At 32.0% G+C, this 24973-nt stretch overlaps 2 protein-coding genes and 1 long non-coding RNA gene across 8 annotated transcripts in view; 2 read left to right on the forward strand and 1 right to left on the reverse strand.

Moving 5' to 3' along the window:
• The window catches only part of TPR9 (Tetratricopeptide repeat (TPR)-like superfamily protein), a 47220-nt gene extending 37338 nt beyond the window's left edge, over positions 1–9882 (forward strand). For 5 of the 6 annotated variants that reach the window (XM_088219686.1, XM_088219685.1, XM_088219684.1 and 2 more), the window contains one exon: positions 8443–8847. In XM_088219686.1, the coding sequence (XP_088075812.1) occupies positions 8443–8661 (219 nt within the window). In that variant the 3' untranslated portion in view covers positions 8662–8847. Of the gene's footprint in view, positions 1–8442; positions 8848–9478 lie in introns of those variants that run through there. The other variant, XM_088219687.1, reaches the window with a different exon arrangement.
• Positions 9883–10782: 900 nt separating this feature from the next.
• On the reverse strand, positions 10783–11768 carry LOC148253778 (uncharacterized). Its single transcript, XM_088219857.1, has 2 exons — positions 11594–11768; positions 10783–11355 (listed from the first exon to the last, which is right to left on the reverse strand). The coding sequence occupies exons 1-2, from the start codon at positions 11669–11671 to the stop codon at positions 11125–11127; spliced, it is 309 nt and encodes a 102-aa protein (XP_088075983.1). The 5' UTR covers positions 11672–11768; the 3' UTR covers positions 10783–11124.
• Positions 11769–22157: 10389 nt separating this feature from the next.
• LOC110825049 (uncharacterized) lies at positions 22158–24579 on the forward strand. The gene is made up of 3 exons (XR_002541702.2): positions 22158–22431; positions 22513–22569; positions 22752–24579. It is a non-coding gene; the product is annotated as an uncharacterized LOC110825049 (long non-coding RNA).
• Positions 24580–24973: the final 394 nt, after the last annotated feature.

Genomic DNA, 24973 nt, shown 5'->3' on the forward strand with positions numbered 1-24973 from the left:
TTTTCTCTTTGAATATGAACGAAGGTAATACACCCAAAGATCCAAGGAATGAATATGAACGAAGGTAATACACCCAAATATCAGAGAGATCAGATGGTTTGAAATGTTTCTAGAGGACTTTTGAAATCAAGAACGTTAGTGGTTAGATAGTTAACAATGTAGGTGGCAGTGAGGAGATCGCTTTGGCCCAATATTGTTCGCGAATGTTGTTTTGTTAAAGGAAAGTTCTAGTGATGGCTAAAAAGTGATTATTCTTTCATTTCGCTACTCTATTTTGTTGTGGAGTGTGGCCGTAGGATGATTAATGGAGAATTCTTTCCTGATGGAAGAGATGAAGTGCGTAGTTAAAAACAATTTTAGTGTTGTTGGTGCATAATGTTTTATGCCAATTTCGAATTGGGTTTTTATCATGTTTCAAAACTCTAGTGTGATATGGCTGACATCAAATATGTTTTGAGTAAAAATAATCAGATGACTCTAGTATAATCATAAATAAATGGCAAATCCATTGAGCCCCAAAAATATTAAGTATATGAGTTGATCCTCAAATATCACTATGAATTAGTGAAAACGGAACTAATTTTCGTTTGTTACTAATGGAAAATGTCACACGGTTTATATTTTGCAAACTCACAGATATTCTTGTATAAATTTCTATATTCTAAATTCTTAAATAATAAGGAAAATATTACCTTTAAGATGGAAAAAGATGAATGCTCAAATCTTTTATAGTGAAGCCAAATCTTGTTTGTAGGTCGGTAGTAATAGCAGATAAGGATCCCCCAAGTTCATCCAAATAGTGAAGTTCGTTTCTAACTTCAGTACGTCCAATTATTTTCTCCAAATTGTAGTTCTAAAAGTCACAGTGAGAAAAGTCAAATGTTACTTTGTAAATTCAAGTTTTGTGGTAACTTATTGACTCCCACAAAATTAGTACACAATTTAGGGATATATAATATATTTTTTTAGGATAATGGTAATACTAAACTTAATGTTGTTGGTGTCTATAATAATATTGGGGTGGTCATCTGCAATGATAATTTTTTTATTATTTGGTCCGGTGTATATAGATGAAATACTTATGCCTCCGAAGTCTACAATTCAAGAATTTTCAAAATGTTTATATGAGATATTTAGTCTATGTGAGTTAGAAGACGTGCCTAAATGTCCCATTGGACAAGCTAATAAATTGGTACCTGTTTGTTTCTTTAAGAATTCCAATCGTGTCCTTAATTGATGCGGAACCGAAGATCAACTATGTGATAAAACTCCCACATACACAATTAGCACAAAAAACTTAATCCTTGGATAAATCCTTTCTATTTAACCTACAATCAATTTGTGATTCTAAAATAATAGAGAGAAATGAATTGATTAGAACGCTATAAAGAAAACCTTGATAAGTTAAAATCAATTTAAGAAAGAGATTGATGAAAACACCACAAGTTACTTTAATAAGTAGAAAGTAATTTCTCACTCAAGAAACCTCACAAGTTAACAAGTTAGAAAGTTTTGTATTTTATTACTTGAATATTTGAATATTGAATGCTCACAACCAAATTCTTGAGACTTATTTATAAATGAAGGACAAGTGAAATAAAAGAAAATAAAATCTCATAATTAATTGTACAAACTTGATTAGGAAACCAAATAAAAAATAACAAGAAAATTATAATTAGGAAAAATTTAATCAAAATAATGTAGATGTGCCGCTTGTTTTAGGAAACATCTTAATTGGTGAACATCCTTCTTTAATTGATGAGATTCTTGAATGAAGAAAAGGAAAACTAGGGCCAGCTTTAAAGTGGGCACCAAATCTGTCCATAATCTTCCTAAATCCGTGAAGTCCATGCCTTTAAATGTTTGAGATTTGGTTTTCCCTTTTTGAAAAATTGAGATTGGCCAAGGATCTTTTGGATTCAATGATGATTCTCCTTGAATTTGGTTGCTGTTTTGGGATGAGAAATTTAAGACAATAATATTTTCTTGCTTGGGAAAAGATCCTTCACAGTTTAAAGGAATTTTCCAAAGGCTTGTCGCAACTTCTTCCCTTAATTGGGTGAGGATGAATGACCGAATTTGCCCAGGGTCAAATGGACTTGTTCTTCTTCTGTTATGAGTTTCCATGCTTGGTCCAAGCCCTTCTTTCTTTCTAATCCATCCCTTAAATAATTAAAGAAGTCTTCCTCAAGTATCTTGGTCCATGTTCTTGTGCTTAACCCACTTATCTTTAGGATGCTTTTGTCATGTGTTCCAAGTACATCATATAAGACTTTCAAGCTTAGCTTTCCTCTTTATAGGCGTTGTTTATTGTGCAAAACACTTTGATTACCTATGGAACAACCCATTCAATGACCTATTAAGATTATAAGGTCCAAGTCGTCCGTGCTCACATCATCTCCTCCTTTCTTGAGAACGATTCGTCATCGAATTGGAAAATTCTTATCTAGGGGTTCTACTAAGTCTCCTCCCTTCGGGACGATATCCTGCAAAATAATAACACTAGCCAAGAAAGGTTAGATACAGTCTCCTTTATTTTATTTTTCCCACCAAGGATTCATCATTGGTCTTTTTTTCTTGGTAGCGTTCTTATTTTCTTTTGCAGCATCATGCTTCTCTTCTGCGGTTTTATTTTCTCTTCCTCGCATCACTTTTCTCTTCTCCCGTGGATTCATTATTCTCTTCTCTTTTATCTTCATGTCTCATAGTCTTTGCAAGTGTTTTCTTGATTCTTAGTTGATCTTCAAGTGCTTCCTCAAGTGATAATGAGACAAGTGTATGCTTTCAACCATTCAAGCTAAAAGAATAGCAGTTGCTAAAGGCATCATGGATTGTTTATCTATCACATTCTATTAATATATGACTAGAATGAATGACACAACATCACAAAGGACTTCATCAATATATTGCCTAAAAGAAAAAGAAATCAATACTTGCTTAGTTACCTCCACCTCCCCATGTTAATGCAGCAATTGTAGTTGTAGGGATGAGAATGTGTTGTGCATGTTAACCCAACTTATCGATCAGTATAGGACTAACGATGTTGATGCAACTATCTTTATCATCTGTAGGCTACATACTTTTCCATTTACGAAACATCGTATGGAATATATTCTTATTTTGACTAGATCATCTTTCCTCCAAGTCGTTACATGAGTGGGCCTCCTCTTCTTGGATTTGGTTTTTGACCCTTAATGAATTAGGAGTCTTTGTAAACTTTTGTTGGAACTCTTCCATAAAGAGCTTCATATTGGTTTGTTCACTAGGCAAAAACATCGTGTGAAATCTGCAAGAAAGGTTATTAAAGAAAATAACATTCCCTTACGTTCACCCTTTTTATTTCACTCAAAATCTTTTACCTCTCAACTTCCTTCCTTCAAGTTGAATGTCAAAATTGAAATCCTTTAAATCAAAATAATCAAATGTTGTTTAAAACACTTCAAGGAATCCTCATTAATGAAAGTGGTAAACAAATCTAAATGAAATAGAATTTAAACATACAGCTTAAGATAATGGGTGTTTATGTATAATGCTAAATAGGTAGGATCAATTAGCTACTTAGTGATGTAATGGAATAAAAACACAATGAAAGAAAGAAACATAGAGTGCAAGAAAGACAATATGGATATGATATTTTTGTTGTTTTTTTTTTTCTTTACGATTTGGATGCAAGGATGAAAGGATGCAAAGGATATGTGTATATTAATAATTAAATGGAACAAGAATATAAAACTATGCAATGATAGATTATGCAACATAGTAATATCTATGTAGTGCTTAAGTTTTGATATTAAATGATGCAGAATTTAGGATCAACAATGTGATCAAAAACTCACACATACACAATTAGTACCAAAAACTTAATTACTAAATAAACTTTCCTTATTTAACTTACAATCAATCTGTTATTAGAAATAATGCAATAAGAATAAATGAATTGATTAGAACACCACAAGAAAAATTTTGATAAATTAAAATCAATTCAAGAAAAAGATTGATGAAAACGCCACAAATTATCTTGATAAGTAGACACCAATTCCCCACTCAATAAAAAAATTGAAGAAACTTCATAAATTGATAAGTTATAAAGCTTTGTATTTTATTACTTAAATATTTGAATCTTGAACTCTTACAACTAAATTGTTGAGTCCTATTTATAATTGAAGACTAAGTGAAATACAAAAAAATAAAATCTCCTAATTAGTTGTACAAACTTGTCTTGGAAATCAAATAAAAAATAATAAGAAAATTATAATTACGAAAGATGTAATCAAAATAGTGTAGATATGCCGTCCCCCTTTAGGAAACCTCTTAATTGGTGAAGATCGCTCTTTAATTGATGAGATTCTTGAGTCAAGAAAAGAAAAATTAGTGTCAGCTTTAAAGTGCGCACCAAATCTGTCCATAATCTTCCTAAACTTGTGAAGTCCATGCCTTTAAATGCTTGAGATTTGGTTTCTTTCTATTTGAAAAATTAAGATTGGCCACTTCTTGAATTTGGTTACTGTTTGGGATGAAAAATTTAAGGAAAGAATATTATCTTGTTTTGAAAAGGATTCCTCATGGTTTAAGAGAATTTTCCATAAGCTTATCTCAGCTTCTTCCCTTAATTGGATGAGGATGGATGATCTAATTTGCCCATGGCTGAATGGGCTTATTGTTCTTCCCTTCTGAGCTTCCATGTGTGGTCCAATCCCTTCTTTCTTACTAATCTATCCCTTAATATAATTAAAGAAGTCTTCCTCAAGTCTCTTGGTCCATGTTCTTGTGTTTGATCCACTTATCTTTAGGATGCTTTTCTCATTCGTTCCAAGTCCATCATATAAGACTTTCAAGCTTTGCTTCCCTCCATGATGGTGTTGTTTATGGTCCAAAAGACACTGATTACCTATGGAACAACCCATGTCGTGACCTATTAAGAGTATAAGGTCTAAGCTGTCCGTACTCACATCATTAGTTTTTCAATCTCCACTTTGAATTCACTAATATTTGAAATTGCCTTGTCAAAATTTGCTCCAGTAACTTGGGAATTGTATAGTAATTAATGTAAAAGAGGAAAAATTGTCGAAATAATTTTACTCGAAATATGTGGCTCCATGAGGAGGGAATCCACAACTTGCAACTAATCTGGCTTCACATTGACTCACGGAGTCAGCTCGCCGAGTTAAAGTAACTCAATGAGTCAACTCAGACCAGGAAAAGGAAATCACTGAGTAAAATCGAAGTGTGGCAGGAGCAGTGGGTCGTTCGTCTGCTTCTGCTGTTCCTCGCACATGTAGGTGGCGGCTAGGATTGTGCCCAAATGGAGATTAGGGCACTGCTGGTCGACAGAGACCATGCAACTAGAGACCCCGCAAACAGCTGTCATCTTTGACACGAATGAAAATTCGCAGTTAACAAAGTTGCACGACACTACATATGGGACATCGGAAGACACTGAGGTGGCGGCTAGGTTTGTAACCAAACGGGTGCAGCTGCTTCTAAATGCACAATTAGGATTTCATTTTTAGGCAACCAAAAGAGGACACAGAAATGTGTCTGATGGTCACGTCTAGTCGCAATATAGAGCAATGTTACATCTGGTGGTCGTGTCTGAAGGTGCAGCTCATCTGGTGATGACAGAGGAAGTAGTTCGCATATGGCAGGACTGAAGGTGACCACAGCTAAGGGATGCTTATGGCGGCTGGGGTTGCGCATCAGGGCGGACTAGATTCAGCAATGAAGACTGCTCTTGGTGGAGATGGCCAGCTACGACATCGGCTTGTGGTGGAGGTGGTCGGTCTGTGGTTGCCAGTTTGTGATGCCCAATGTTTAGGGTTGTGGTGGCTGGCAGTGAAGGCTGATCTCTTTAGGGTTTTCTTGTTTCGAAATGAAGGTTGAATTGGGTTAGTAAAAGAGTTTAGAATTTCTTACCATAAAACTCGGTTACTATCTTAAACATGATTAATATATATTTTATTAAATATTATAACTTTTTATATATAGGTTTCTTTGAACAAAAAAGGAAATAGATAATTAATTATAATTATTACGAAAGGTGTAATTTACCTTTATACCATTTAATCTAGTTTTTCTTTTTTGTTTAACAGCATTTTTTTCATTTTCTCTTCCATTAATTCGACTGGAAGACTTATCGTATATCTTAAATCAAATGACTTTGATGGAACGCATAGATAGATGTTAATCATTTGCCCAAATCACTCAACCTTGGAATGGATAGTATAAAACGTGAATTGGACCAAACTAAACCTCAAAAAATAAGAGAGCAAGCCCAAGAACCTTAAGATCTTGTTTGAAGAGTTGTGAATCAATCTACAGGTGGCTAAACTAGATAAATAGGACTAGATTCTCTCAAATCGGTTTGAGCTGGTCAATACTGGCTTTAAAATTTAGAAACCCACCTGCCTTGTCCGGCACGAAAGTCACACGCCAAGTTCCAGTTATATGTCAGCTTTGATTTTCTGGTCAGCGTTATAACTGGGAAGGAGGACATCTAGTGTTTGCAATAGTGACCTGGCAGTTTCTGGTGAGTGAGGAGGATTCGGGAATGGTAAATGTTAAGATTTAGAGGGTAAACCGAGCAACGGCATCTAAAGTCAACAGAAAGGGAGGTGTCAACCACCTTATATTTCTCTCCTGTTGTTGCTGGCCATTTATTTAGAGGTTTAGGATTTTATTTTGGCAGCAAGCTAATATAGTGGAAATTTAGAAAATTTGATGAATTGATTTTAAACTCTGATACCAATTGATTTAGGGAAAAAAAAAAAGTTTGGAGACAATATCTATAGAAAATTTATTAAGAACTGAAATTGGAGATCTCGGATCTTAATTAAGAAATTAATAACTCATTATTTATATAATAATCATATGAATAGTAGAATAAATAATTAAAGCTAGAGTACCTTTTTATGGGCACCAAAACATAACTAAAATAGAAACACTTTAGTCTATTTAGAAATTTTACTAAATATGGAAATAAGCAACTTAATTGAAATAAATAACTAGTAAGATCCTAACCAAATAAGAAATAATAAACTTATACCATTTAAGAAGCCTGTGTATTAGTTCCTAAGTAAGCTAAATATCTTAATAGTATGTAAACATTACAATTACATCAATATAACTTGTTATCAAAATATGTTCGCCTTAGAATCTTCCTGTTCTATGTAAAAACTGTTGCACTGGAAATTGACTTATGGCTCATTCTCCACCATGTTTTTTGGATTACTTCACTGATTGGAATTCCATCACCATTATCCATCTTTATTTTTCTCATAGAAAAAGTAGAGTTATCTAAACAATGTTCACAAGATTTTGGATCATTAATTTAAGGAGAACCCGCGGGAGTTATTTGAAGCCAAGTCTCTGCACCATCAATTTTAACACAAGTCAAATTAGGAGCCTCCTTTCATAAAGGAAGAACAGTCAGCATAAGTATTTTGATTAAAATTTGTCTTGAAAGATATTTGCTATGGACTTTGACCAAGTTACCCAAAAATTTCCGAATCACTTGAGTCAATCACACTAAGCACCTAAAGGAACTCCGACATTTTCCATCCAATCTTTTCTTTATCTTCTTTCTTCAAACTTGGACGCAGGGAAAAGTCATTTAACCACTTCCTAAATGGACTAACCGAATTTTTCACCATATGATTCATTACAGATTTTGAAAAGAAAATTTACTTATACTTTGGCATCCAAAGAAATCTCATAACTTGTTCAACTGTGGAAAGAATTTCTTATTAGCCATTTTTATTTAAAAAACCCTCTTTTAAATCACCTACTGCACGGTCTAGAACCAACTTTTATTTTTATATTGTCAAATGCAAGAACACATTGTTTCTTTAGAAGTATACCTGGTAGAATGCAAGTACATGGTCAAGGTTAACTTTTAAAGTTTGAGGTACTGATTTGAATTTTTTCAATACTGAGTGTTACTAATGTCCACTAAATTTAGCTTCTGTTTACTTAAATTAGTACTGCATTCCTATTTAATTTTAGATTTACTTTTTATATATCTATGACTTTCACTTCATTTGGAGTTTTCTGAACCAGGAATTATCAATTCCTACCTTGAGAAGTAAGAACTGAAATGTTAGCCAAAAAATTTAAGGTGAGAGTAAAGTTGATAAAAAGAAAGAAAATATACAGTGAAGTTAATATCAAACTTTAGAGGAAAAGTCAACTTGACATATAATGGAAATCAAAACAAAATGTGCCAATTGCCATTATTTACATTTAGTATGATAAAGCTTGGTATTAAGAAGTCCATAAAGGTGATCAATTGCTAATCTTATATTTGGCGTGATAAAAAGTTTTGCTTGGATTAAGAAGTGAAGATTTATTTTTTTCTTTTTTCTGGTTTAAAAGTTATCTTGGTGTAAAGAAACTTGTGGGCTTTTTCTTCTTCCGAGATCTAATCTTGAAATGGTCTGTTGGTAGATACTTGAGAAGCTATACGGCCCCATTCACATTGTCATTGGATACGAACTGGTGAAGCTTTTATCAATTCAGCTTGCCATGGGTGACTCCGATGTTGTTGACAGTATAAATCGTTTAGGTGTGATATTTTCTCTGCACTATGGATCTCATGCATCTATGGTGGTCCCCGAACTGCAATATCTAAAGAACTACAATATGGCAGAGAATAAAGATGTCTGATAGAAAAAAATAAGATGTAGGCAATTAACAAACTGTTGGCCTGATTCTTCTTGTATATCGTTCAAGAGATGGGAGGGAAAATTTATGCTGTAATTTTATGAAATCTACTAACACAACTGGCTAGATTACTGAAGAATGTAATATATTAATATTAAGCAAATCTAATAAAAAGGGAAATTGAATCTACATAGGACGTAGTAAAAGTAATGATGATGAAGAGCCTAGTTTTCACTTGGATAATTATAGATATGTAGATATTATATATGTATATAGAGATAGATGGATAGATATATATGTAATATGTATGTATAGAGAGAAAGAGTCTTTTAGGGGTTGGATGATCTTTCTAGCTCTTTAAATTATATCCGCATGACAAGAATGCAGAAAAAATAACCCAATAACAGTTGTTTGTTTGTTAGGATGCATTTAGCGGCTGCGAATTGTAAAGATGTCGTTGAATATATATATTTTTTTGTAAAACTATTTTTAACGAAAATGTTATATTTTCGTAGACATACTATAAAAAGTAGTGTCAGTTTAAAAAGTAAAACTGTTATATTTTGGTAAAAATAGTTGATGATATTGAAATTATTAAAAATAATATAAAAAAAGAAGTGAAAGCAAAAAATTGTTGTTTTTTGTCAAAATAGTTGTAAATACAAAAATAAGATAAAAGTGATTAAACTTAAATTATTATATATAACAAATATTATATATAGGTACTATGTATATAAGATATTATGATTTATACGTTATATGCATTATACATATATATGTAGATATTATTTACTATATGTAATACATATATAACATATAGATACAAGAGAAGAAGACATAGCATGGGCAAGGAGAAGGACAATGGCGAGACGAATGCAAGATGAGCGAAGGCAAGATGGTGGCCGGACAAGCAAAGACGAGACAATAGTCGAATGAATAGAAATGACAAGATCGTGTGTGAGACGAGCAAATAAATGAAGAAAGAAGAAGAGAACCAGACAACATTCTGATCTCCTGGCAGGGGAAGTGGGAGGCCGACTGCTACAGAGTAAAGTGATGGTAAGAATTGGGAGAGGAGGCTGATCTTATAGTTTTATTTTCAAGGGACAAAAAATAAATTTTTTTATTTAATTAAGGGTGCTATTGGAAAGAAATATTGAGAGAATAATTCATTTTTTTAAAAAAGTATAATATATATATATATATTTAAATTTTGTGTTTAAACTTATCAAATTTCTTTTGATTAAAAATATTTTTATTTGTTTAACTCAACTACAAAAAGTTTTGATAACTCAAAGCTGCAATCAAATATGGCCTCATGGTTGCATCTGTATAGAACACAAACAAAGTATGCAAAGTAGGCTCTAAGTAATTAGTATACACCACAAAATAGATTTGATGTTACTTTGTACTGTTTTGATTCAAACATTGAGATTAGTATCAACTTTTTAATACCTAATACCACAAGGTAAAAACTTACAAGTAATTCAGATATAGAAACGACAACTGAGATTGTTATTTCTATTATTGTATAATTTCAAGATCACAATATATTTATGATAAAATTATTTATTCATATTATATCGTAAAGTCAACAAATCTCAACGAGTACAAAATAGGATTTATGGTTACAGAAATTATTGAGGACAATTCTAAATCAAATTCGAAACGAACTGTTGTAGGAGATTTATTGAAACTAATGAATTCAGAATATGGTCAACTAACCCTTGGATTGAGAACAACTTCTTTGATGGATGTTGCAATGATTCTATTTGCAGTATTTCTATCTATTATTTAGAAGATTTATAATTTTTCTGTTTTATTTAATTGAGTTTTAATGAATTTTGACTCACAAAAATCATATAATCTTAAATTTTTCGATAAAAAAATAAAATAAAACATTTAAGTTTCATATTTTTAACTTATTTTGTTTTGCTAGTTCAACTGTGAAATCTTTTTTTCTCTATTATATTTTTTGATTGTGTATGTGATTTTTTCTCACCATCTGTTTTTTTCCTTTTTTTTTTTTTTTTTTTTTTATGAATAACTCCTTTATACAGCGGTTTCATTCACAAACTACTCATTTTGGCACAGCTAGGAAGACAATTCTTTCTGCTAATAATCACATTTCCTTTCTCTTTTTTGTGCAGTGTGTCTTATTATCATCATAACATTAAATGGGAGAAGAAAAAGAAAAAAATAAGCAAAAGCCAAAACATATACACTCTAGATTGGAATTACATTTCTAACTCCAAGAATTATTAAGTACATCAATGGCACTAGCTTTAAGTTTATTGGGTTAAACAGAATGCAGGAAAGGGAAATGATTGAAATTTACAAAATTCTATCAAAAGCCATGAGATATATAAACATAAGAAAATCAAATTAAGGCACCACCATATTTGCTAGATCATGAGAGGGTAGAGCACCTTCCAAAACCAACAAGCAGGGACCGGGACATTGATGTCACTCGAGGTTTCCTCTTGTCATAGTTGTTGATGTTGGATCATTGATATAATTAGTTCCAGTAGCATTAGGCTTAATATGATCTTGATGATAAGGTTTATGTTTTGCCATTTCCCTTTGTGCCACTTCCCCGGCTTTCGCAACATGCAGATCCATCGAGGCTTCTGCCTCTCTCGCCATCCTAATTTCATGAGCTATCTCCATTTCAGCTTTCGCCAAGTCCTTCGTAGCCTAAGACATTGTATGTTTTGATAAAAGTATCTTATAAGCAAATGCAAAAACTAGAAAGTTAATAAGGTATCTTATCCAAATTTCCGTAAAATAAAAATTTGACTTAAATTCAAAAAGAATGTAAGGTGAAATCAGACTTATCAAATGATATGTTGATAATTATCATGATATTATATATATATATATATACACATATAGAATCGATATAGAATCCATACAGAAGATCCTAGATATATACCTTCTCCTCGGCCTTGGCATCAGCCTTAGCCTTGCGCATGACACTCATATCATGCAACTTATCTTTCACGGCCTGCATTTTCTCTGCTTCGCAAATTTAATAGGTCAAGAGACTCACGATCACCAACATGCAATTTGCACGTAAATATGAATAAATCGTACTTCCCATATCTTATACATATATATAATAATAAAAATTCAACAACGTACGGACACAGACTCTTCTTTCTCATATTTACTATTTGTCTAACACATGTCCTACAAGCATGATTTTACAAACAACTCGTGGCAGGAGCAAATATATCCCTTCATGCATGTCCAAGTCAAGTCAATCCATTTAGAGTGGGCAAGAATGATTCAACTTTAGGATGATTGGTCCTAGTCTCAAGCTAAATTTATGAGAAAAACTGTTTATAGGATAATTTAATTACCTTAAAATGTTGATATTTTTATGTATCAATTTTATTATTTCATGGAGCTATTTTTATTATCGTAACTAATATATTTTCTAATTATTTAAAAAACATGTAAGAAAAATTAGATAAAAATAAGAGACCAGAGAAAGTTTTATTTTATTTAATTATATTATAATTTTTATGTAAAATGACCATTAAATAAATAAAATAAAATAAAATAGATGAAGTTTATAAAGTAGTAGTAAGAGAATAAAACACGAGAGAATGTTTTCTTACTGTTATGAAAAATTAATATAAAATACATCAGTTGCAAACTAAATATATAGATAAAAGAAACCCCTAAAATCTACAATTACGATAAGAAAACTTTTAACTAAATAATATACAATTATTACTAAAAAAAAATTTCAACTAAGTAATCTACAATCACTATAAAAAAAAAAAAACTTTTAACTAAGTCTATAACTGACACTACATGAGCTGACTTCATATTTTACAAAATAAGAACTGATTTATTGACATAGTAAATTAAAAAATAAAATAAAAAAGTAAGATGTACTAATTTTTAACACTCCCTCTTAATGCATGCTTTAGTAACTTCAAGTACAAGTCTTAAGCATTCAAACTCAGGCTTTACCAAAGTCTTTGTAACTATATCTGCAACTTGATCAACTATAAAATTTTTTTTTAACACAATTTCTTGGTCCAACACTTTCTCTCAAATGTAATGATGATGTACTTCAATATACTTTGTCAGCCCATGAAAAATTGGATTTGATGCAAGGTTAATAGCACTTTTATTATCACATTTAATTTGGACAACATAATCAAGTTTGGACATTATGTCTCCTATTAATCTCTTCAACCACATACATTCCATGTAGCCATAGTTGTTGCTACATATTCAACTTTAGTGCTAGATAAAGTGACTATCGATTGCTTCTTGCTGCACTAGAATATCATTACTGATCCAGTTTTTAAACAATAGCCTGAAGTTGAATGTCTACCATCTGCATCTCTAGCCTAATCTGTATCAGTAAAACTACTTAGCAAGAATTTTTCGTGCTTTCTGCATATAAAACTATAATCAAGTGTGCCCTTTATATAATGAAGAACTCTTTTTCTTTCTACTAAGTGTGGACATCTTGGACACTACATGAATTGGAAAATTACACCAACAAAATAACCAATCTTAGGTCTTGTGATAGTTAAATAGATTAAACTACCAACAAGTTGTTGAAATTTTCTAACATCTTTCAATAGCTCTCCTTCATCTTTTACCAATTTGAGATGTGATTCTATTTGAGTAGCTTTCTTTTTTAACTCACTCATGCCAAAACATTGTAAAAGCTTTCCTGCGTAGCTTTTTTGAGAAATAAAATGCTCTTGATCTGATTCTTCAATTTTCAGACCAAGAAAGCAGCTTCCCTCCCCCTAATTTTTCATCTCAAATCGAGTATAAAGTTCATTTTTTAACTTGAAAATTCTACTTCACTATCTCCAGTAATTATCATATTATCCATATACAATAAGATCATTTAGTGCATATTTGATTTTAATTTAATAAATAAACTAGAATCTGCAGCAGAAACTTTAAAGTCACAAAAAATAAAGTATTGAGAAACTTTATCATACAAGCACGTGGTACTTACTTAAGACCATATAGTGCCTTCTTAAGTTGACAAACATGATAAAGATACTGCTTTGAAACATATCGTTTAGGTTGCTATATAAATACTTCACAATCTAATTCTCCATAAAGAAATGTGTTCTTTACGCAAAATTGTCACAATTTCTAATTTTTGAATGTTGCAAAAGAAAAATTGTTCTTATTGTTATCATTTTTGTAACCAAACTGAATGTCTTCTCATAATCCACTCCATAGTTTTGAGAGAAGCCAAGTTCAACAAATCAAATTTGTATTTGTCAACAAGTACATCTGAATTTTTCTTCAACCGATAAACCCATGCAGGTGATAGGCTTGCAATATTCTGATTTTGGCACCAAGTCTCATCTATAATTTTTGCTTAAAGCTTCAATTTCTTCTTGCATGGCTGCTTCCTATTTTAGTTCTCATTTGGCTTCTTCATAGCTTGATGATTCTTCATCCAATGCTTCTATAAAGAAATATGAAGCAATAGTACACTGACTAAGTTGAACCTCAATCTTTGAGGTAATTTGGTTGTCTTTTCTCCCTTGTGGACCTCTTTTCAGCTTATCTTTCACTACCATTTATATTGCTTTGAGTTTGAGACTCATTAGTGTTAAAATTATTGTCATGAGCAAGCTGTGAACTTTCTAGATCACCATTAAGAATGACTTCTTGAACTAGAGATTTTTTGGCTGAATGATGGAAGAATATTTTATCCAACACAACATCTCTAGAAGTAACAAACTCCATGGTTTCTGGATTCATACACCTTCATCCTTTCCTATATAAATCATAGCCAGAAAAAATACACTTTTTTGCTTTCGGATCAAGGTTAGTTTGATTAGATTTTAGAATATGAACATAAACCAAATACCCGAAAAGGAGAATTTTCTTTACCTGGCTATAGAAGTAAATGATTTATTACATGACATGCACACTAAAAAGCTTCAAGCCAAAGCTCTTGAGGGAGATTTTTGTCATGTAACCATGCAAGACTTGTTGAAGCGATATGCATCAACTTCCTCTATGCAACTCCATTTTGCTGAGAGGTATTGAAGCATGTCATTTATCTTTGAATATCATTCTTCTCATAGAACTGAAATAAATTTATTGACGTATATTCACCACTATTTTCACTCCTTAAGCACTTTCTTTTCTAGCCAAATTCTTCTTTCTACATTGCTGTGGAATTGAATAAACTTAGAAAATGCTTCATTTTTTTCCCTCAAAAAATACACCCTAGTGAATCTAGATAAGTCATCTACCACTATCATTACATATTAATAGTTGCTGCAACTTGTTTTTGTTGGTCCAATCAAGTCAATATGCACCAGCTCAAATGGAACTGATCTACAGTTAGATGAATTTTTGAAGGGAATACGATGTGATTTTCAAGGTTGGCATGCCGTCTATTATCCTTTTTGAAGAAATTTTCTGTAACATTTGATAGCCCAAATGACACAGTCAAGCGTTCCAAATTGTAGCATTATCGATTTGGCTAGTTTTCTTCACATAAACTTTATCCGCTGATATAATAAACAAAGAGCCTTTCTTCTCACCAATTAAAACAACATCAGTAGAAATATTTTTATATTATCAAACAGCTTTACATTATTTGACACAAATAAAATATATTTTCTAAAATTTCTAATTTGAGAGACAGAAACTAAATTTTTCTTCAAATCTGGAGCATGATAAACATAATTTAATTTGATATTTGCATCATGAACACTAATCTTCACAACTCTTTCATTCACTACTGGATAAGTAAAGTTGTCAAATGTAATTATAACTCTCTTTCTATCATGTTGACGCAGCTCCAAAAGTAGCAAATCATTTCTGGTGACATGATGAGAGCAGCCAGAATCAATAATCCACTCTTGCTTGCAACTTTCATAATTGAAAATAGCTTGAGCTGGAATTGGTTCGGCAACAATGTTTTTTCTCCCTTCAACTACTTTAATGTGAAGCATGCTCTCAACTAAATGATTTATTACCCTTATTTGCAATATTTGCTGTGGAAAGCTTCACCTTGTAATTCTTCTTAATATGCCCAATTTTTCTACATCTGTAAGACTTAAAAAATTTGCAGTTTTGAGAGCTGGCACTAGTGGATTGTTTAACACTTGACCATCTTTTATTGTTCTTATTTTCAATTGATAAATTTTTCTTATTTTGCTTTCCTTTTAAGAAGAGGACAACATCTAAATCAAAACTCTTTTGTCATTTGCTTTGCCAAAGCCTTTTGGTTGGAAAACAAATTTTCTAACTCTTTTACTGAAGGTTGATTGGCTGATCCCTGGATGGAGGTAACGAAAGGTGTGTACTCCTTTTTCAGTCTTCGAATGAGAAAATGTCATAGTCTTGCTTCACTGATTTTCTTATGAGTCTAATTCTGAAATCTCAGCACAAATACTTTTAACTCGTAAAAAGTATTCATAAATAGACATACCTCCTTGTGTTAGCATTACCAATTCATTCTCCAACAATTACAATCCAGCTATATTCTTTAGGAAAAACAACCTCTCTAGTATCTTCCAAACTTCTTTTAGTGACGCAACATCATGAATATAGTTAATAAACTCTTTGTTGATTGAAGTCCACAAAGCAGAAAGAGATTTACCACATTTAATCTTTCATTTCCTCCGTGGTCAGCATTTTTTGGAGTATCATCAGGAATTGTTGCTTCAGCACCAACAAGTTCCCATAGGACTTGGCCTTAAAGATAGGCCTCCATACCCATTCTCTAGTACTTGTAGTTTTTCCCTACAAGCTTCTCAACACCATATTGTGTACCTAAACTATTTCCCCATTTTTTAACTCCATACTACATATAAAAGAGCTTCCCTTTTCACAATTTTCAATCTCCTCCAACAAGACAAATAACTTGATAGACGAGAATAAAGATTGAATTGTAAAAGTTCCAGAACCTGGCTCTGACACTATAAAACAAAATAAAATAAATGAAATCTATAAAACAGTAATAAGAGAATAGAACACCATAACAATTTCTTGTTGTTCTGGAAAATTAATGTAAAATACATGAAATGCAAACTAAATATAGAGACAAAGAAATCCCTAAAATCTGAAACCACTATAAGAAAACTTTCAAATAAATAATCTACAACTATAAGAAAACTTTCAAGTAAATAATCTACAATCACTATATGAAAAAAACTTCCAACTAAATCAATAGCTGAGACTCCATGATCTGGTTTTATGTTTAACAAAAATAGGAACTCATTTATTGACATGATAAATTAAAAATAAGATGCACTAATTTTTAACAATAGAATAATTTAAAAAAAAAAAAAAAGAAGAGAAAGATTTGTTTTGTTTAAATACTATATATAATAGATTAATATTATGTAGTTTTGATTAAAATGAGCAATTTAGTAATTTTTCAAAAGGAAAGGGTCTACTTTGTGATTTTCTAAAATAAAGCAGAGGCTATTTAATAATAAACTTGAAAAAAGAAATAGGGACTAACAAATAATCTTAACAAATGGGAGATTATTAATATATTATGTATACATGTTACATGCATTTTTTTTTTTTTTTAAATCGTTTATCTTGTGAAAAGGAGTGCATAGGTCAAGACTGAAACCCCCCTCCCTCACTGACTATTTTTTTTATAGTTTATATTAATTTTAACTTGGTTTATTTTGGTTTGATCTTCGGTTCAACTCCAACCCTTAATTTCTCTCTCATTTAAACTGATCCAGTTCCAGATGAACTGCTACAATTTTTTAGTTCAAAAGTTTTTCTTCGTTTTCGATATAAGTATTTTTACAATAAAATTTTTAATGAATTAAACTCATACGTGGAGAAGAAACACCTTAATTAAAATAATTATTTTTGAGAAAAAAAAATCTTAGTACCTAATTTAAAAAACTCTTGATCTCGGGCTTTAGATCCCTTATTCTTGGTACTCTTTGTTTATTATTGGACTTTCAAGTCATAATTAAAGTTGGTAATCTCACTTTGATTTTACTCTTATTCTTGGTACTCTTTCTATGTGACAGCCTGTAGTTCTACAATCAAGAAACTACGCGTCAAACACAACTGAATTAGAAAATACAACATAAAAATTTAAAAATAAAAAACACAATAGAAACTATTCATTCCTTATACAACATATAACATAATTTACATCATGGGATTATAAATTTCCGTGGAGTCCACAACTAGACCAAAACTCACCTAATGAAAACTACAACATGAAATTTCTGATTTGATTCTATAAACCATCTTCCTCAACATGATCGGAAAAAAATTAAAATTTGAATGGAATGCGCAAAATAACGGGCTAATAAGTATATTGAATAAACTACACCCTAGACATGCGATATACCAACATACAGTCAATTACAAATGCAAAACTTTTCTTTCTTTTTTTGTTTGAAAACCATGAAATGTAAAGAAATTCAATTTCCTAACTTCTCCCTTCCCTCTTCATTTCCTCACTATCTTTCCTTCTTCAATTTATCAAAATTAGAGAGAGAAAGAGAAGAGATTTTAATGAGAAAAATGAGCATAAAATAGAGAAAGGAGTGAGAATTTCATAAGTTTGTTCGAAGAATTTCTAGAAACTCTTTCTTCACTTCCCAAAAAGACTAAGTCGACTCGGTTAAAGTAAGAGATTACTTAGTATTTTTATGTACACTTCTAAGTGCTCTTTTTAGTTAATTAATTTGATGGAATTCGATATTTGTTGAAATGGGTTTTTGCTCGTTTGGTGACTTATTTTGTTAATTAGTCATGATAAAAATATTTTTAAATGATGACTTGGGAAACACGTGGGTTTAATCCTTTGTCTTACCTTTGGTAATGACAAAGATGGTTGTTCCAAAAAGCTCTAACTTTAAGGAATAACTCGAATAGTCATATCCGAGTGCATAGGACCCTTGACCTAAAATGGCAATGAGCCCCGTTGAGTTTCGAAGGTAAAACTGACATAATATGATTATTTATGGTATAATGTATGATGATCGTACTAAAGTGATGACAATGCATATAATCCTGCCAGGATAACTGCTTGTCTATGTATATGGCATTAATAAACATGATAATTAATGCATAAGTCTATTTGATGTTTGATCACTGCCTGAACCTCGATACATTTTGCATGATGCACGAGGACATGTGGAGTTGGAATTTACATATGGGTTTTGCCCTTCGCCTTACCTTGGTAAACAACAAAGAGGGTTGTCCTAATAGGCCTTGGCTCAAGAAGATGGCCCAAAGGTCGAGTTCGGGTAAGGAGCCTTCGGGCTGGATATGAGCCTTTGGTCCATATACGTAAATCAGCCTACGGGCCGGATAAGCTAAGGATTTCCAATGGTTTTGAAAATGGTGGCATTGAATAGGTATTATGCATATGATAATATGTGAAATTGTTGTGAGCCTGAAATAAACAAGTGAAAAAAATAAAAAAAATATGTTCAACTATTATCTCTGAGCAGTTTCTGTTTCTTCCTCCTCTGAAAAAGTATTGGTGAACGACGGTCCCTCTAATGAAAGAGGATACACATTAGGTACATATAGGGCCACAGTGGTTGAATACGGCCATGGTCATAGTTTAGATGAGAAAATAAAGTGAGAATGGCTCGGGAATGGGTTGGTGATTCACATCGGTAGTTGGGGATCCCTTCTGCTCTCAGTGGATATATATTGTAACGGTTTCACACAAAGGTCAGTAAAAGACTTAATAAACCTATAAGCGGTTGAAAATGCTAATCATGACTTGTATGTTGGTTCTTTTATTTGCAAAATATGTTGTTAGTGTCTCTTTGATGGTTTGTACGATTGTTCCTTTTGTCTATTAAGTATACCACAGATTGATTATATATGACTTAATATGCATGCATAAAAGTTGAGTAATGGTGTTTTTAACATGGTTGTGTAATTGTACCATCAGATTTCTTAATAAAGACATGGGTTTTCTGAATGTTTAAATGACTACATTCCGTGTCAATTCTCCAAGGTAAAAGGTATAAGAATTATTGTTTACATTGTTTACTTTTTAAATTGTCCTCAATCATATGATTTTAAATATTATTTTCCTTATTAAGTTTATATGGAACTCACCCCTAATCTTTGTCCCCCCAAGTGTCGAGAAAGTTTAGGGTTTTCTCCCTGAGTCACAATTGGAGTTTGAGTAGACCACTTTACATATTCTTGGTAATTCTCTAGGATACAATTCGAGTGCAATAGTTATTTCATACTCTGATGTAAAATCTCTATAAGGACTCTACTTTTTGTATTTAACTCTTAGGATTGTCAATTTATGACCTATGATATAAGTTTTAATCTTATATTACTTTGTAAGGGATTTTTATTTTCCGCTTTAATATCAAAAATTATTTTTAGCACTTAGAACTATTTAGGTAGTTGGCTCCCTTTTATCCATAGGTATTTAAGATGTCATATATTTACTGACCACAAGAGCTTGAAATATCTCTTTACATAAAAAAAATTGAATATGAGACAGAGACATTGGCTAGACCTATTGAAGGATTATGATTGTACCATTTCCTATCATCTTAGAAAGGGTAACATCATAGCTAACGCCCTCAGTAGGAAGAGTTATGGTTTCCTTACACAACTAATGATCTCTGAGTTACATTTACTCATATTTGTTTAGGATTTATCTTTGGACACCACTAATGGTCATGCCTATATCGCCTATATGCATTACTAGCCTTACTTCACAAGAGAATTAATGATTCTCAATCCTGAGATCCCTAAGTCGTGAAAAAAAAAATCTTTATTGGGTTTAAGACTGACTTTATGGTTTCTGATGGTGAAATTATCCGATTCGAAAATCGTTTATGGGTACTAGAGAATTCAGACTTGAGATAGGATATACTAAGGGATACCCATTCCTCTAAACTATCTGTACATCCCAGTAGCACCAAGATGTATCATGATTTGAAATCTCATTTTTGATAGCCATAAATGAATAAGGATATCATGATTTTATCTCCAAGTGTTTTACTTGTCAACAAGTCAAAGCTAAAGACCAATAACCTAGTGGGGTTTGCTCTAGCCTCTCTTTTTTTCTAAGTGAAAATAGGAACATGTGACCATGGACTTTGTTGTTGGACTATCCCTGACTAGTTATGGACATAATGCTATATGGTTTGTAGTTGATAAGGTTTATACACTTCTTAGCTATATAGGCTGTTAATCCTCTAAGTTGATTAGCCGAGTTGTATATTTAGGAGATCATTTGTCTTCATGATATCCCAGTGTCTACTGTTTCTGACCGAGATTATTAGTTTACTTCCAAATTCTGGTTTAGTTTTTAGGATGCTCTCGGATCTCGTCTTTCTTTCAATATTGTCTTCTACCCTTATACTGACATGCAATATGAAAGGACTATATAAATGTTAGAGGACACGTTGAGAGCATGTATCATGGATTTTGGAGCTAGTTGGGATAGACACTTCCCTTTGGTAGAGTTTACATATAACAACAGTTATCATTCCATCAAAGGGATAGCTCCCCACGAGGTGATGTATAGCAGACCCTGCCGTTCTCCTTCCTGTTAGGACGAAGCTGGGAAGAAACATCTGTTAGGACTCGATCTAGTCTAGAAAACTAAGATTTTGATCATTTGACAAAATCTTCTTACAGCTCAAAGTCGACAAAAAAGCTATGCTGACAAAATGAGGAAGAATTTAGAATTTACAGTGGGTGATCACGTATTTCGTAGGGTTGCTCTAGTCGAGGGATCATTAGGTTTGAGAGACATGGGAATCCTAGGTTCATTGAACCTTTTTAAATCTTAGAACGATTTGGCTCTGTTGCATATTGCCTAGCCCGTTCTCCACAGTTTTTTGGTATTCACGATGTCTTTTATGTATCTATGTTTCATAAATACCATTGTAATCCAGCTCATATTATCTCCTATGAGTCTTTAGCATTACAACTTGACTTGTCATATGAGTAATATCCAGTTTGTATCCTTTACAAATAAGAAATGGTACTGCAATGTTGAAAGATTCCTATTGTCAAAATATAGTGGCAACATCATTCTCTTCAAGAAGCAACCTAGGAGGTTGAAAATGCTACAAGAGATTTGTACGGAAGATTATTTGGCTAGAATTTTAAAATTTGAGGACAAATTTTATTTAAGGGGGAAGAATGTAACCACTACTTTTATGTAAATCCTTAATAAATGAAGTATTTTTCATATTTATATTTTATAAGAATTTTTGCATTTGAATGTTTCAAATATGCTTTGTATGCATAAATATTGCTTTAATTTAAAATCAAAACCAAATAAATTAAATTGATAAAAAAAACAAAAGAGAGTAACTAAACTAATTAAACTAATCCTGCATATAAATATATGTATATATATAGGTATACATATGTATAAATATAAAATAAAGAAGGATACCACTGGCCAGCCTTTAAAAGAAAATGTTTCGGCCACCTGGCAGAGGAAACCAAGCTGACTGGGCAGATGGCAAACACCAGCCATTCTTTTTGGTGCAGCTGTCAGCCACTCATGGCGTTAATGGCCATGAGTGGAACACTTTGACAAGGAACGGCCAAGATTTGGCCATCAATTTCCTTCAAAACGGACTCTTTCTTTGTTTCTTCTTCTCCGTTTTATTTTGAAACCAAAACCCAGCAAAATCGAGTGAGACCGAGAGTTTTGGTGAGGAAGAAAATTGGAAAACTTAAAGTGAGTGCGAGTGTTGCCGAGAGGGAGTTCTTGTACATCAAAGAAGGAGTCTTCCCTCTATTTTAAGCTTGGTAAGTTCTCTCCTCTTAGATTTTCTTTCCTTTTGATTCCAAAATTACTCAAACACATTCTGTTTATATTCTGGAACCCAGAATTTGCAGCAACTTCATCGAATTGTTGTTGTTACATCTGCTGTCACTATTTTGCAGGTAAGTTCGGGTTCTGCTTCTTTTGCTTTTAGATTTCATTCTTTTTCTTAAATCTAGATAATTAGTAAATGGATACGACGTTAGTAATGAGTTAGGAATTCATTTAAACAAAGCTTAACACTCTAAAAAAACCCAAAAAATTAATTCCAATTTCTACAATAATCCATTGTGTTGCATAACAGTTTCTCAAGTCTTCGAAAAGCCCGACTTTTCCTCGTGTTCTTCAGCCCGTTTCTGCCACTTCTTTGAGGTAAGGTGGTTATATTATGGGTGATGCAAGTATGGCTTTTCTAGATACTTATTCATTCAGCAAATCTTTTCAAAAAAACAAAAAGAAAGTGGTGATTTAAGTTGAAAAGGGTGAGTGAGTTTGCATTACATTTCTTTTTTATGATTTATTTACTGTTCTTGATGAATTTTAATATTGAATATGGTGTTTTAACTTCAACAGATGGTGGATGATGTTTTAAAAAGTAGAATATGGGAAAACTGGGACGAAGGCAGAGGCTTAATTTCCTCTATTAAGCAGGTTGGGCATTAAAATGCCTCTGTTTCAGAACCACACGGCTTGCTGTGTTGATTTACAGAGGAGGGGTTTTTTCGGGCCTTCAAAATGGCTTGGAATTCCCTCTGCCACTATACACAGCCTGTTTCCCTTGGGCTGGTTGCTCTCTGCAGCAGGCCCACTCGTGCAAGCCTAACAGGCATGAAAACATGCCGAGAGGCCATCAGGAAAGCCCACTGGGCCACGGGCCCAGCATGAGAAATTTCCTCTTGGGCTAGATTTCTGGACAAGTTGGGCTGCTTGGGAAAGAATCATAAAATTTATTAATTTGGTATAATTTAGAAAAGTGTTTAATTTCAAATAAAAATCTGCAAATGTTAAAAATAATTAAGTTTGAATTGAAGGACAGATTGAGTAAGAATTATGTAAGAAATATAATTTAAATAAAAGATTGAATTTTAGTAAAATAAATTAAAATATAATAAAATAAGGATAAAATAAATTAAAGTATTTAAATTTAAAACATAAAAAAAATAATAAGAAAACTAAAGTAACTAAAACATTAAAATTAACCTTAATAAAAAGTTAAGAGAAACAAGTACACTAATTAAAATCTAAATAAATAATAATAATGTTATAATAACTAAATAGAATAAAATAAAATCAAGAAAAGAAAATATTTAAAGAGTTTAAAACATAAATACTAGAGTGTTCAGTTAAATCCAGTTCATTGATTTATTTGGAAGAATATTGAGGTTAATAGGGAAGCCACTAGGCTTTGGGTGTGATATTGGGTTTAAGTTTGGAACTAGGTTCAGTGGTCTGAGGACTTTGAACCGACTACTAGAGAGTATTGAGTGAATTCTATATATATATTCACGTCTTTATTATTATTTGATTGATTACGCTTCCAACCATAGTTAATTGGTGACCTGCACCCTTCTTAAAAATAGTGTTAGCGGTTGCACATGCAGGATTTTAAACAGTGAAATTAAAATTAAGATAATAGTGTTGTATTAAAATTGAGGCAGAAGATGTGTCTTGGATGCGTGTGTGAGTTATGTAAACAAATTGAATACAATATTAAGTGTCATCAACAATTGGATGGTTATCATGCAAATTGAATAACAAAAAAATGATTATTTATTGTTATTTAATTTATCACTGTTTTACTTAACTCTGCATTGAGGAACTATTTTCAAAGCATGTTTGTATGTTTTTAATATTGTCTATCTTACTGAGTATTGGAACTCATCTAAATTCAAACCCGCACATATGCTTATTCTGATGAGGTTATGGAGGAGTCTTGCTTAAATTCCTTTTATGAAGATTAGCTGGGAGCAGGCTTGTGTATTTTATTCAAAACACTTTAGAGTCTAGTATATTTTGTATAAATTATCTTTTTATTTGCGTATAAAAAGTAGATAGTCTAATGCTTTAGTGTACAACTTTTATATTTTGTATTGGGATATATAGTTATGGTGCTATGTTTTAGTTTATCTTTATATCTGCTCTATTGGGTGGTGGTGCCCTGTTTGGCATGAGGGCATCACAAAAAGTGCTAGGTTGGCAACAATTTAACTTATGATTTGAAATTTTTTGTTGAGTAATTAATAGATATTAACTATCTATGCTAATTGCACATGTGAAAGGATTTATTTATAGATACATCACTTAAATTCGATACATCACTTATAGATACATCACAATAAGTGCTATGTTGGCAACAATTTAGCTTCTGATTTGAAATTTTTTGTTGAGTGATTAATAGATATTAACTATCTATGCTAATTGCACATGTGAAAGGATTTAGTTATAGATACATCACTTAAATTCGAAAGTTTTAGACATTAATTTTTAATTTTAAAAGATCTATAACTTAAACTTTTTTTTTAAAGA

The sequence above is a fragment of the Carica papaya genome, chromosome 5 (genome assembly GCF_054855325.1).
Source record: "Carica papaya isolate Zhongbai chromosome 5, ASM5485532v1, whole genome shotgun sequence".
Taxonomy (NCBI): Eukaryota; Viridiplantae; Streptophyta; class Magnoliopsida; order Brassicales; family Caricaceae; genus Carica; species Carica papaya.

What these genes read in the sequence shown, in the direction of transcription:
- LOC148253778 (XM_088219857.1), bottom strand. Translation starts at nt 11,671, where the DNA reads ATGCAGGCCGTGAAAGATAAGTTGCATGATATGAGTGTCATGCGCAAG. An exon ending in ATGCCAAGGCCGAGGAGAAG is followed by an intron (nt 11,356 to 11,593) that starts GTATATATCTAG and finishes ACAATGTCTTAG; the next exon opens with GCTACGAAGGACTTGGCGAA.